This window comes from Toxorhynchites rutilus, chromosome 3 (assembly GCF_029784135.1).
Source record: "Toxorhynchites rutilus septentrionalis strain SRP chromosome 3, ASM2978413v1, whole genome shotgun sequence".
In the NCBI taxonomy this organism is placed as follows: domain Eukaryota; kingdom Metazoa; phylum Arthropoda; class Insecta; order Diptera; family Culicidae; genus Toxorhynchites; species Toxorhynchites rutilus.
Genome location: NC_073746.1, coordinates 224,539,343 through 224,554,473, shown reverse-complemented (window position 1 = coordinate 224,554,473; position 15,131 = coordinate 224,539,343). Strand labels below are relative to the sequence as shown.

Genomic DNA, 15,131 nt, shown 5'->3' with positions numbered 1-15,131 from the left:
CTTTCCCAACACAACTTAGGAGAGTGATGGGGCGGAAATTGTCAAGAAGATGATTGTTCATGTCTGGTTTCGGGATACAGATCATTAAACCCTCTTTCCAGCAACTGGGGAGGGTTCCACTGTCCCAGACTTTGTTGAGGAGCTTCAGAAGTGCTTTTTTTCCCGAGATGGGGTAGATTCTTAAGCATAGGGTAGCTGATGTCAGGTCAGGTCCTGTGGATCCTTGTTTGACTTTGTTCAGTACCCAATCAAGCTCTTTGAGGGAGAGGTTTTTGTTGAAGTCAAATTCCACATCGGTATGAAAATCGATGGGAATTCTTTCGCATTCCGTTTTGTGGGTTAGAAAGGTTTGGTCGTAGTTTTTATTGGAGGAGGCGGAAGCAAAGAAATCTCCAAACGCCTTAGCGATGATTTTCCGGTCATTGGTGTATTGACCGTTAATTAGAAGATTATATTCTTTGCTTCTTTTCTTTCCATGAAGCCTGCCAATCTTACTCCATAACTCCTTTGTTGACGCGTTGGGATTAATTTCGTTGACGAATTTAACCCAACTGTTGTGCTTGGCTGTGTTGATAGCAGTCTTAGCTTCTTTGCGAGCCCTTTGGAACTCTGTAAGCAGAGTGGGTCTCAGTGGGCTGTCCGGATGGGCCTTTCTTAATTTGCGTAGGGCCTTACGTCGACCTTTGATCGCTGCCTTCAGCTCATGCGACCACCATGGGACACATTTCCTGCCAGGGATGCCACTGGTTCTGGGGATGTGCACCATTGCAACTTCTAGGACAACTTTGGAGAATTCCTCGGCTGTCCAATCTCGTTTAGCGGAGAGACGGTTTTCAATGTCAAACTGATAGCCAGCCCAGTCAGCGTATTCAAATTTCCATCTTGGCCTTGTTGAAAACTCTGGAGAAGTTTGGCCGAAGGAAGTGAAGATTCGATCGCTTCCGCAAGTATCATCGTGGATGTTCCAAGAAAGTTTTGAAGATAGTTTGTCTGATACTATAGTGAGATCGATGGCTGAAGTAGTACCAGAATAATGGGTTCTGGTGTGTTGGCCGTTGTTAAGAAGGAGAAGAGAATGGTCGGATATGAAATCCTCAATGATGGATCCTTTTCGATCGAGGTATGCACCTCCCCAGGCGTATGAGTGGGCGTTGAAATCATCCATAAGCACGATTGGGGCGGGAAGTTGGGCGAACAGGTGGTCCAGTTGGCCGCGTAGAGTGTTCGGATTGGAATCATTAGTGATGTAGATGCTAACGACGGTGATTGGAAAGGGGTGTTTAATGCGCACTACCACTGCCTGAAGATCAGTGGTAATGGGAAGAAGATCATGTGGAGTGCCATCTTTGATTGCGATTGCGACTCCGTGCTTTGAGGGGTTGAGACCCTCTTTATAGTATGTGATGTACTTTGAAATAAAATTTTTATCGAAGTTGTTTGGAGTCATAGTTTCTTGAAGGGCTATGACTGTGGGATTAGAGTTTGAAATAAGCATTTTCAATTCTAGAATATTTCGTCGGATACTTCTGATGTTCCATTGTATCCCGAATTTCTGTGTTGGAGTGAATGTGTTGGTGTTTTTAACTCTAATTCCTAAGTCTTAATTGTGTGTATGCTTGAACTATCCAAAGAGGATTAGTTCGATGGTCCTTTACCCTTGGAAAGAGAAGCTTTCTTCGAGGTATTGATGTCGTTCTTGTTTGGTGTAGAGGTATTTGGAGAGTTTGTTGTGTGTGTGTTGTTTTTTGTGGAATGTGCCTTGTTGTTGTTGTTGTTTTTTGTTTGATGTGTGTTGTTGTTGGTGTTTTTGTTTCTTGTTGGTGTTGTAAAGTTGTTATTTGTTGGTGGTGTAGTTCTTAGATCGTTTTTTGTTCTTTTCTTGTCTTTGTTAGTTTGGGTTTCATCTTCAGATTTTGGGTCTGAATCTGAGGATGAACCTTTCGAAATTTTTCTTTTGTTTTTTTTCAGGCCTTCAGAAGTATCCATTGAAATTACCGATTCACTATCGGATTCGGTTGTTGAACTTTCAGTAGACGATTCTGTCATGGTTGTGTCTATGATTGAGGGGGTGCTTTCGCGACTAGAAGCGGCCGAAACGGCCGAGGCGCAGCTGCATTTGCACTTGCAGCCAGCTACTGGTTCCCGAATGTTGAGCCTGTCTTGCAAGACGCTCGAATAAGTTGGACCATTTTGGGTGTTGGAAATGATTTTTGCTTCTTTGTAAGAGATACCACGATCGATTCTTATTTTTGTGATTTCATTTTCTTTTAGCCATACGGGGCACTTCCTGCTGGAAGAGGAGTGGTTCCCTTGACAATTAATGCATAGTGCTGGTGTATTACACAATTTAAAATCAAAATCTTTGGGGTGCTCTTTGCTGCAATTTCTGCAATGCGGAATCTCACGCTTGCATTTTTTGCTGGTGTGTCCGAAGTTGAAACATTTGAAGCACTGCATTGGATTCGGATAGTAATTCCGAGTCCCAGCGCGAATGAAACCGAAATAAATGAATTCGGGAACAACGGTTCCACGAAGCGTTATGATTAGTGTAGCTGTGAGGATAATTTCTTCTCCTTCTTCTTCCTTCCTTCCTTTCTGGTGATTCGCTTGACATCGATCACTTTCTGATCGGAAAGCTCTTTCAGCAATTCGGTTTCGGTGATATTAATCACGTCTCTGCATGTAACCACGCATTTGCGTTGGTTTAGGGTGGGGTGGAAAATAATCTCTACAGGTGTGTTGTCAATAAGTTTGTTAATTTGAAGAAGCTTACCTACTGATTCCTCGTCCCTGGTGGTAAGAATATATTGAAGGTTCTTTTTTTGGTCTCTCTGTGGTTTGGCACTGTTGAAGTTATTGAAATTTTTGATTGCCGACGTTATAGTCTTGCTGACTACGAAGGGGTTGGATGGGAGAGCCTTGTCTCCTGTAGCCCTCAAGAGCAGTATCTGCAGGTTGCCATTCGATGGGTCCGCCCAAAGTGGAGCGGTGGCTTCGGTTGGCTTACCTTCATAGAGGTTTGTAGCCCGGCCTCTCGGAGGCCCTGAGCTACTGGAAGCCATGTTGATTGTCGGCTACACCTTAGGTGTAGCCGGAGAAAAGATTTTTCTTTTGCAGAGCACTTTATGAAAAAATTGAATATTGGGCTAATCACTTGCGGATATGTACCAAGAAATTCGCACTATTTTTTTGAAAGCACTTATAAGAACCACCAATGTGCTCGAAAGAACGCGAGCGATTCACTATAAAATTTTCGTTTTAGAATTTTTCTTCACTTCACCGTCAGTATGCGGATATATTTTAAAATATTATTAATAATTATCACTACCAAAAACTAGTCACTATCACACAGCTTATGCCGTTCGAACGGCTTCCGCCGATCCAGAAAGGGGCGTGATGCCGAAAAAGCGCGCGCTTTTTCCGGCGAACCGGTGAGCACCGCCACCGCAGTGAACGTTTGCTGATATCCTCTTCTGCTATCCTCGGGTTGCGATGCTGAAAATCAATTTGTATTTAGGACTAATCAAGCCTTCAGAAAGGCTGCTTTAAGCATTTGATTAGTTGTGCGAGAAAACTCCTATTTTTCCGTACTCTTTCACAAGGGCGCTAAAAACACGTCCGAATCGGTTGAATGTCAGTAGCACCTTGATGTATTTTTTTGCCATCGCTCCCTTTTAACGCTCATTCGTTCGTCTCGTTGGACTCGCCCCTCTGGCTGAGTCAGCCGATTTGTCTCTATCCTGTGAGTGTGTGCCGCTAGAGTATAAAACACGCGGACCCCAAAAAAATATCTTATTTTCTTTCAAACCGTAAACCCGTGTAGTTGTACGGCATCGGCATCGTGGACGTAACAAAGGAGGACAAGTTAAGGGAAAGGCAAAGTCTCACTCGAACCGTGCAGGTCTCCAGTTCCCTGTTGGTCGCATTCACTGATTGCTGATTGCAAGGGTAACTAGGCCGAACGGATTGGTGCCGGAGCACCAGTATACCTAACAGCGATTATAGAGTTTCGGCCGTCGGAGTGCTCGAGTTTGCTTGCAAAGCTGCTCACGACAATCAGAAAACCCGCATCAAGAACAGAGCAGCTTCGGTTCGGCGCTCATCAAGGCAACAATTAGTTTCAGTGAGTGGCAAAGTGTTTCTCCGGCACGTCGCATTAAATGTAATTTACTGAACAACATGTCACAAGCTGGATGGGAAGAAATTTTCCAACTGTGAAAGCTGTGGCGAGTGGCAAACGCAATAGCTAAACAGGAAGGTTTAACCGAACAAGATGGGAATATCGAGTGATAACAAAAACACAACACCAAAGGTTCTTTTCAGAACCATCAATATATTCATAAAGAGAAAACAGTAAACTAATCCATTTTTCAGGTAGATAGGTATTCACGTAGGAGAAGAAAGAAAAACAATATATTTAAAATATATATTTAACAAAAGCTGTCCCATTTGTGTAGTCCTACGTCACTCCGGTTATGTCCCCGACATTACCCACCCGTCTTTTTCCTACTTGTTCAGTGCCTAGATTTCCATTTCACCCCCTATATCTTCCGGTTAGACGTAGTCCTACGTCAATACATTCATTACGATTTGTTCACTCGTTGGATTCACATGTAGGCTAAAAAGGGTCCTTTTCAGGATCACAAAATTAACTTCAATCTAAAGAGTTTATTGTTTTGTTATCACTCGATATCCCCATCTTGTTCGGCTAAACCTTTCTGTTTAGCGATTGCATTTGCCACTCGCCACAGCTTTCACAGTTGGAAAATTTCTTCCCATCCAGCTTGTGACATATTTTACAGTAAATTACATTCAATGGCACGTCGCATTACCACCATTCAGTATCGGATTGGAGGTAATTTTAACCTGTAATTGAACATTTGCGATGACAGTGGTACAGTGTCGACTTTCAATGTGGGGTCATAATTTGGATCTCTATGTTTACAAAAATGTCCAACTAAATAAGTCGCATTACATGTCCGTCCAATTAGCTAAATGTCGAACTAATTGTAGATTACTGTACTTTCAATCTGGAAACAATTTAAGAATTGGTGAAAATTGAATAATCAGGAAAGTCCCCAACTATCAATAAGCTCAGAACAACTGCCAAATTCACATACTCATCAGATCCTGGCAAACAAATTATGAAAACATCAATTTGTGTTTTATTATTATTTTGGATAATGTTTTAGAAAGCATTGAACTTTATTTCCTAAACTCTTTTTTGGAAGGTTTAATGGCCCTGAAAAGCGCCTTGTTTTATGGAATGGTTCCAATTTAGAAAACTTAATACTCGTGGTTTTGAAAAAAACCATTTCAAACGCCCTCGATGCCGCCTTGTTCTGGATTTGCCACCAAAGCAGTTTGTATAAAGAACAAACTTTTTTCTTCTGCTACCTGATGCCGTTTTGCGATTGCATTTGCCACTCGCCACTCGCTGCAACTGCCTGTTGTCTTGATGTCCACAGAACCGAATGTGTTCTATTCCGAATGCAGGTTTTCTTATCGTCGCGAGCAGCTTTGCCAGCTAACTCGATCACTCCGGCGGGCGAAACTATATAACGCTAGGTGGACTGGTGCACTGGTACTAACGCGCTCGGCCTAGCTACCCTTGCGGGGAACTCCAGATCAACACGGTTCGAGCGGGATTTTGCCTTTCCCTTCACTTTTCCTCCTTTACCATGTCCAGGCATGGCTGCTTGGGTTGGTTTGTTGATGTGTTGTGATGCGAACCGATGTGGTGTACGGTTTGGATGAGAATGATCGTTACGGAAGGAAGGAAGGAAGGTATTGTATTATAGAGACTTTAAACTTTTACAGTTCATTCGTCTCTAGCCTTGAGAAAGGCCCTTTGAAAACTCTACTCTACTTTACTCCAGCGCTACCACCTCCGCCCTCTTGCCTTGAGAAAGGCACTCGATCCCTCGCCGTCCAGCCCGTCCAGCAACGATGTTGTCCAGTCGGTGTCCACACAAAGAATGATCGTTACGGCAGCGGAGCGGGGATTTTTAAGCTGACTGGCTGGCTCGAGAATTACGCATGTGTGAGACTGCGACCAATGTTTCCCTCATTTTTTTTCTTTTTCCTTTCCAATCGTGCTTCATTCTATTTCGCTGCTGCTCTGGTTGCCCGTTTTTGTCGGTACGATTTGAGGAGCACAAAATGGACCAATCAAAAATGGGCACATAGTGCATTTTGACAATGCTTGATATTTCACAATTATTCAATTATTTATCTCAAGAAAAATGAAATGTTATTCGTTATGATAGATGCGTAGATATATTTCCTATCAATTGATGCAAAAACCTTTGCGATCTATTGGGAAATGCTCGAGTTATAAGCGTTCCAAATCTTGCATTTTTTCCTACTTGTTCAGTGCCTAGATTTCCATTTCACCCCCTATATCTTCCGGTTAGACGTAGTCCTACGTCAAAATACTCTTTGTTTCATTTTGACGGAGCACAAAAAACGTCCGAAATTGGTGTTTCTACACTAGAATACCCCCTTAAGACATAAAAAATGCCTCGCGTTCATTTTGATGGTCCGCATAGCATTTTGTTGTTTTTGGTACAATTTTCGATGGAGTGATCTCCTTATTTATTCCAAACTTACATCGATCGGCTAAAAAACGAGGATACACTAGGCTGAGAATCCACCTGCAAACATTAGAACTTACTGCAATATTTGCAAAATTATTTTTTAATTCACTTCAACAAACGTGTGTCTTTTTTTTAAATCGATGCAAAAAATTAAAATATTGTTTTATCAAAGCAACCATTTTTCACTCAAACAGAAATATCTCTGTATAGATAGGTTCTATAGGAACGCTCCAGCAATCAAATGAAAGCTACTTGGAAAGGTTAATTGGTTTTGCTGGTTAGTAAAATTAAGTTAATATAGACACCCTGATAAAAAAATGACCGTAAAACATTCCAAAGTTTGAGTTAAAACTTCACACTCTGTTCCTCTAATTTTTTTGTCGAGTTCAAATTCACGAGTAATTTTTTTGACGAAAGCCAGTTGTGTAATTTTGAAAGCATCAAAGAAACTTTAATTTTCAAGAATTTTTTTTTCAATCTTCCGTTTTCAGAGCAGAGACATGCTCAGAGCCATTCTTTCGTTTTTCTATGTAATACTGCTTTTATTGTTGAATCGAACTTACCGTTAACTCAGTTCTATGTACATCATTAAGCCGCTTCAATGTGTTCAGCCGTCTTGTTGAATCCCGTAATTTATCTTTATCTGTCAGAAAAGTTCCATCATAGGACCTGTCAAGTTTCAAATTGGCCGGAGTGACGTATGGTGTTTCTTCAGTGGAACTAGAGCCGGAACTATCGTGGCTGTAAAACTGAACATATATCAGCTCAAGGCCGTGAATTGTTTGTTCCAAAATATGTTGTATCGAATAGTTTTCAGTTTCATTTCGAATTCGGGCTGTGTAGGCTGGATTTATGCTGAGAATTTGAAGCTTGTGGAACGCATTCAGGAATAGATTTGAAACCACACCTTTCACCAAATCATCCATTTTTGCTAAAGAAACAAAGTAAAATTCGAGCAGCGACGTGGCCTGCTGCTGGTCATAATATTTGCTGCCAAAATTTGCAGAATATAGACATCAATCTAGACGGAATAACGGAAAATCTTTATTGAAATATTGGTGCGTTGCAAAATTTTTACCGATCTGTGTTTTGCTTCGAACCCGTATCAATTTTTTTCCTCAGCCTGTAGAATGCCACGATTGTTGATTGGAAACATGAAATCATTGAGAAATTCTATTGCCGGTCGCAATCCCGGGAATGTGCAGCGTTGGAATCAAAACTTAGCCCCAAGCTTTGTAAAATCGTGTAAAATCGTGCGGATAATCCCAATTCCAAGGTATTCGTGCCGAGGGATGAGCAGCTTATCAGATTCATTCTTCGCTAAGAGTACACCCAAGATTGATTTTAGCTCATGTTTTGTCATCCCGATTTATGACATTAAAAGAGACGTAACATAACAGAAAATGTCATGACTCACAAATACTAGTAAGCATTTGTATAATACACATGGTACAGCAATATAAAATCAATACGAGCGAGCGAAACAAAAGACAAATAAACTTTCCGCATACTCCGCCACATACACGGCCCAGACCGAGATAGATATTGTTCTCCTTCATGCACTCCTTTTTTACTCTTAGAAAACACTTCCCAACATCATTTTATAATAAGGTGCAATATTATCACGTAATTGCTGAACAACTGCTGAAGCATCATTAGCCATGTGCATAGCGTGGTCGGGTAAAATAGCTTTGCATTTCAGCTTGCCTTGGTTCGATCCCCATTGACGTCGTATGGACTTTTTTTTTTGGTACAATCCTAAATGAAATGAGAAAAGAAAACAGAAAGAGATGTCTGCACGCATACATACAAACCATGTTTAAGCTTTTGAAACAGCTCATTATTTGCGCATTTGACTCTCCAGCACACTAAATGGCATCATTTCTGCCAAAGATGAAATGTTTTCCTTTCTGTTTCTGCATCGTTCGAATAAGCGTCGTAGCAGTTTGTAGAGAGCCGCCGGCAGCGTTCTGATGATTTTCCTGTTCTTCCGACCGGGTAGAGATTTTCACCAGAGCTGTTTGTAAACAATACCGACAGCAATTCCAATATGGCTGAAAGTACATTTCATACGATTGTTTCTCCCGGTATATATAGAGGCGCCTTGCTTAAGTTCAGTTGGAGGTAGTGATGTCCATATACTCTGTGTACCGGAAAGAAATTTAAATTAAATGGCAACTTTTACCTGTGCACTCTGGCGAATGCAAACAGGTGAAAGAACAGAAGTGGCTTTCAATAAACTGAGCGCTGTGGTTCGCTGAAAGAAGTGAACCGAAGTGAAACATGCGTGTAGATTACATGTCGAATAAGATTGCACTCTTCATTTTACTCTTCAATGTACTCCTCAGTGTGGCAGGAATGAAAACCTGTGCCAAGCACTGAAGTGATCAGCGCACTTCAGTGCTTGGCACAGGTTTTCGCACACTCGGACTCCCAAGAGTAAAGAGAGTGTAAGAGATTGTGACTCACTCGCACCAAGAATTCTCCCAACAAGCGCAAACTGGCTCTTTATATATTCGCCGGTGAACGGGAAAAGCGCATGATTTCTCTTTGGTGAGTGATGACTGTATCCTCAGTTAGGCATGACATTCTCGCACGGGTGTATCATTTCAGTGAAAATACCATAACTGGTTGAAGGTACGATGTAGCAAATGATGGTGAATACGTGTTGTATGAACAAAGGCGCAGGAAATATACAATATGGTAAGAATAGGACATGAAAAGAAAGAAAAATGAGAGACTCCTTAGTCAAGAGACAAGCGTCTTGACTTTGTTGCTTCTCTTATTTCAATAATTCATTCTGCGGCTTTATTTACGCAGTACAGCATTACACTTGTGACTATTAAAAAACCAACCCCTTCGATAGAGAGCCACCTTGTACTCAGTACGTAGCCCTCACCGTAATCGACGGTCATATCCGGCACTGGTATCGAGTTCATTGAAAGGAGCCAATCTCGGAATAATATCAAGGCCCAGAAGAGCGAAAATGTGTGGAGTCATCTCCCTCGATGGGACATAACTCTTACAGTGACTTCACGTTTTTGTTATTCCTTCCTACGACTGATAGTATGAGGCAGAGCATTACACGACTATTGAAAAAAAAACCAACATCGGTCTCGAAAATCATCTCCACCTGCCGTGGACATGCTCTCTATCATACATCTCATATACAGGCTGACAAGATGGTGATCCGTTCTGAAGATATGATACTACACATGTAATTTGTGTCAACTGACGTAAAAAGATGATTATTAAGTGAAACTTCAAACGTTTCAGGATTATACACCCAATAACTAATATTTGTATTTGTAAAGGAAAAAAACAATTTTTTTTGGTTTTGTAATATTTAAATAAATTTATTCGATGGAATGACTCGAGTCAAGCTCGCACAAGAAAGTTTGATCATGAGAAGTAGAAAAAATCATGGTATTTTACGCCTTCAATGTTCCTGCATGAACTAACGTTTAGCAAAAGATAATAAGTTAATAAAACTATCCGTAGCATTTAATTTGGTCAGTAAACAGATAAAGAACGCCATACAAATTGTAACGTTCAAAATAATACAATGTATACATTCCTCGTCAGTATACGCTCGTAAGTTGGCAGCGCATGTGGAGTGGTGATGAGTTCGGTCGTTGGTTACACACGATTATCCCTAAGGTCTCGACGAGTGCATGGTTCAAGGGATTCAATGTAGGTCGTGATTTCATTCGCGTGATATCTCGGCTTATGTCCAATCACTACAACCTAAACGCGCATTTCTATCGCATTGGGCTCGCAGCAAACAATCTTTGTGATTGTGGCGATGGCTACCACGACATCGAGCATGTTGTCTGGTCGTGTATCCGGTTCCATGCTGCTCGCTCTCAGCTCTCTAGAGCACTGAGAGCACAAGGCAGACAATCGGATATCTCCGTCCGGGATAACTTAGGTAGCCGGGATCCTGATCTTCTGCTTCATCTATACCTGTTCCTCAGAAACGCCGATGTCAACGTTTAATGATGTTTCCTTTGTTGTGTCTCCGTTTCATATCCCTCCTATCCGATCGATAAACTTTTACTTAGTCGCGGCAATACATACACACACTCTTTACAGATGCACGGGCCGAAGGTTGTGCAGTCCACTGATCATTCAACAAGAGCCAAAGGTTGTACCGCTCACGACAACTCTACACGAGCTGATGATTGCGTCGGCTAGTGACCATTCTATCCTGGATTCCTCGAGTTGAGAAAGACGCACCACGCTAGATATGGGGTACAGACTAGGGGGCATTGCTGATTAATGGTCAGCTGCATCCCAATAGGAAGTATCCCGTGTCGGGCACACGTACAGAGCATCGAAGACTGCAACATACCAATTATGAGAACACTTGTAATACTAACCTCGAGTCAACCACGAGTAATCGGTTACATATTACTAACATAGTTGTAAGACAAAAATTGTCAAAATATTGGACTCCCGGCCCCGTCAGGCTAACGCCACATGTGCCTTAATAAAATATATATTTTTGAAAAAAAAATACAATGTATGAACAAAAAAAGAAAAAAACGTGTTTACGGATAACTAAATATTCATTCCCAGTATCTTCAGAACTATACCATTTAAGGTGGAAGTGGAAGGAAGTCATTGTAGTAGCATAGGTAAAACCACGTGTAAAAATGGGGTAATAGCACAAAGCACACGTAAATAGATCAATTCACTTATCAGACCGTGTGGCGCTTCTCTGACACGAGTCTTAGAATACATTTGAAAAAAATATCAATTCAACACTAAAGTAAAATGTATGAACGATGTGTTCCGATGAACAATTGCAAATATAAATATATATAGAAGGTGTATTTGCATATGAATTAAAATGCTAATTATACGCGAGCGTAACATGAGAAAATACGAATTGGGACTCTTTTGGTATTAACAAGTTCTTCCGCACAGTAACTCGATGTTAATAGTTCCTTAAAATTTTCCTTCGTTGATCGTATTGTTTTCACATATTCACGTTGTAGAGCCTTAGCCCGAGGCATTTTGATTGAGTGTAATACTTTTCCGTTTACTATTTTTGAAGGCATAGGCAGCCGTGGCAGAGTTCCGAGCTCTGCAATACAATTTGCTTAACCAATGTTAAAGTTGCTAAAACTTACATTATAGACCCATTAAACGTAGAAATAATAATTGTATTGATATCAACACAATTTTATTTTATTGATTTTCATGACATGGATGACTCAGGAATAATATTTTATTGAGTGGTTTTTATATCTGTTTCGATGATGTTGTCTGGCATCAGTGTCGAAAAAATAACTATGCTTTCACCAATATAAACAAAACCATTGCAGAAAATTGAAAAATGAATATTTAACTTTCAGAGCACTAGCTCGAGTTTTCCGACGTTTTTCACTATACAGTGCGACGGCAGATAAGATTTTGGTTGATATTACTTGATGGGAATGTGTGAAAACGATCATTTACTTCACACTGTTTCGCAAAATTATTGATTTTCGGGCGAGGGGTGAGGGAGGGAGCTGAATGAAATGGGCAGCCATTTGTGGCTTCCTTCCACCTTCACCTTAAGCACACTTTATAATATGACTGATACATAATAGTTTCTTGTTGAAGAATTCTGACTTTCTCTAGTACCAGCACTTTAGTAAACGCCCATATTTCATCATCATACAAAAACAGAAACTGAATGACACAAAAAAAACTCAAATCGTGCTTTTGTAATGGCAAATAATTAGTTTCTAAATAAATTGGTAATTTGACTCACTTCCCGCGCATATTATGATTCATCGAAAAATAAGTCATGTAAAAAAGAAATTTTTGAACCGTCATTTGAGTTACAGTATATCATTGTTCGTAGGAAGGCCATTTGGATAAATTAAATGACACGAAACACAAAATGTACACCTTGATGAATTAATGATAGAAACATCTTGAATAACATGTCACGTAATTGAACTAATTACATACTGCTGAACAGCCAAATTATAGTATATTTGGAAGTTGAAAGCCAGTCAATAACCGGGTAAATCACTCAGTCGCGATTCGTCCTCAGATATTAACGAATAAAAATGAGACAGAGGGGAAACGTTATCCAGCGTCTAATTACTCACACGCGTAAATTTATTGTGTTTTTCCTGGAGACTAACACAGCCCACGGTCTTCAGTATTTGGTTCTCTACGGCCTCCATGCAGTGGAACGCATCGTTTGGATATGCTGCATTGCGATTGGAATTTTCGGAATGATCTCACTAGCTCAGCGTATATTGTATCGGTATCAAACATCGCCGATGGTGGTTTCGATGGATCGCAATATGTATTTTTGGAACACAAGCTTTCCTAGCCTCACACTGTGCCCCCATATCCGAATTGATAGTGTCAAAGTCGACCAGTACATCCAATTGCATTCGGAAAAGTTCGCTACAAACGAGGATGCCGTGGATTTTAGAGAATTCATTGTTAAACTGGCAAATGTGACGTACGAAACTTTTCTGGAATTACCAATGAATAGAACATACGGAATCTTGAGCGAAGATTATTTAGACCTGATAATGAATCTTTCGTTGCCCTTGCAATTCGCGGTCAGTAGTGGAACTACGGTACCCGTAAAATTACAACCGACTGTCACGGAAACGGGGATATGTGTCGCGGTGAACTCAAGAATGGCAATATACAGTTCCCGCGAATATTGGAAGAATCAACGCTGGGATTTAGTACCACTACCAACGTTATCTGTGATTCATCCTCTGGATGGCGAGGTGTTATCTCAGTTGAATGAATTAAAAAGTTCATATGATGTATATTTCCACGGCTATATGGAGGTCCCGGAGATCTCCAAGAAAAGATATTCATTCTACGAAGCATTCTTCACAACGGTTGAACTATCTGCACAAGAAATTTTCACTTCGTCCAACGCGAAAGAGTAAATTAGTGATAAAATCGGAATCGATTGATAGTTAAATTTTGTTTGTTTTTTCTAAATTGATCAGACTATGGATATCGCAAAGGCAGTGCCGCTTTACGGACGAAAGCAATATTTTAGAGTTCAGTCCGGTTTACAGCTATAATCTTTGCCGCATGGAGTGTCGAATGCGCCACGCTGAAAGATTGTGTGGTTGTGTTCCTCATTTTTACAGAAACATAGGTAAGTTCACAGAGGATATAGGTTTGTCACTCCTTAAAAAACTATCTGGGTAAAACCGACATTTTGAGAAAATCGAATGAAAACTTGTTACCATAATTTAATAGTACAAAAACCCTTTCCATACACTATGAGGACACTTGAAGAGAGGGTATAGTTGCAAATGATACGTAAATGGGTTGCGAAGACAACAAAAAATCATGTATTTCACCTGTGAAAAGAACTGTTTACTGATTTATTATTGAACCCAAAACTGTCGCAGCTGATACTGCCTCAGGTTTAGGGAACGAATGGTTCGGCTTTCGATCTAGGAATCTCCGTCAGCAAATGTCCTTTTCTTATTAAAACCTCTTCCACGTTGTTTTTTTCCAATTCAAATGGCAGACGACGGATATCGGTAATAAGGATCTCATAAAAATGGGTTTCAAAATCGAGCATATGACGGACAAACTCCATCTCCTGGTCGGGGAAAATACCTGAGATGTGGTCGATGAACGTTGATCGAGCGATGCCATGAGCTCTAACTGCCTTTTTTGTTGACATGCCCTGCTCAACGTTGGATCTGGCTTTTTCAACTGAATATCAGTCCAGTTCTCTCTGCTTCACTTAATTTTGGTTGTGCTAACGTAAGGACATCACTATTCACTCACGAGATGCTACACGGAACTAAAACACAACACTTATAATCCTTACAAACATTGGAAGGGTTAAAATTACCTTTTTCGTCGACCGGTTTCGGGCTCGATGTTACATGTTTGACCGATGTATACACTAGTACAGTCTTTGCAGGGAATCTGATAGATCCCTGATTTTTCATCCGGTGGAATACTATCTTTCAGGTTGCACAAAAGGTCTTTGAGGGTGCGGAATATAGACTGGATTGCGTTGGTTATTTTGGGATAGTACGGTAGGCTGATCCTTTTGTATTGTTCCTTCTCAGGCTCTAATGTGGGGCTGTTTTTTCTCCGTTTCATCTTCTCGTGTTTTCGGAGGATTTTCTCCACGAAACATCTCTCGTACCCATTCAGCTCTGCAGCATGGTAAATTCTATTTTTCTTCGCTATGTAATGATCTCTCTCCATTGGTATGTTGAGGAGACGATACGATATGGAAGGGAAAGCTGCTTGTTTTTGTGCGCCGAAATGATTAGAGTCGGAAGTTATATATCTATCCGTAGACGTTGGATTACGCTTTGCCTTCCAAACATAAACAAGGTATCTACAACAAACAAGGACGCATATCTATCCGTAGACGTTGGATTACGCTTTGCCTTCCAAACATAAACAAGGTATCTACAACAAACAAGGACGCATTCCGGTGTTTGAAACACAAACCGTGTCGGTTTCACCCAGGCTTAAGGTGTCGGTTCTGCCAAGGATAGACATAAAATTTCA

The 15,131-nt window shown here is 40.7% G+C and overlaps 2 protein-coding genes across 2 annotated transcripts in view; one reads left to right on the top strand and one right to left on the bottom strand.

The window, feature by feature from the left end:
* Positions 1–7,525, bottom strand: part of LOC129773969 (uncharacterized) — a 50,011-nt gene extending 42,486 nt beyond the window's left edge. Inside the window, exon 1 of the mRNA XM_055777648.1 lies at positions 7,163–7,525. Coding sequence (XP_055633623.1) covers positions 7,163–7,525 — 363 coding nt within the window. The remainder of the gene's footprint in view (positions 1–7,162) is intronic.
* Positions 7,526–12,667: 5,142 nt separating this feature from the next.
* Positions 12,668–13,522, top strand: LOC129773968 (uncharacterized). Its single transcript, XM_055777647.1, has one exon. The coding sequence runs from the start codon at positions 12,668–12,670 to the stop codon at positions 13,520–13,522; it is 855 nt and encodes a 284-aa protein (XP_055633622.1).
* Positions 13,523–15,131: the final 1,609 nt, after the last annotated feature.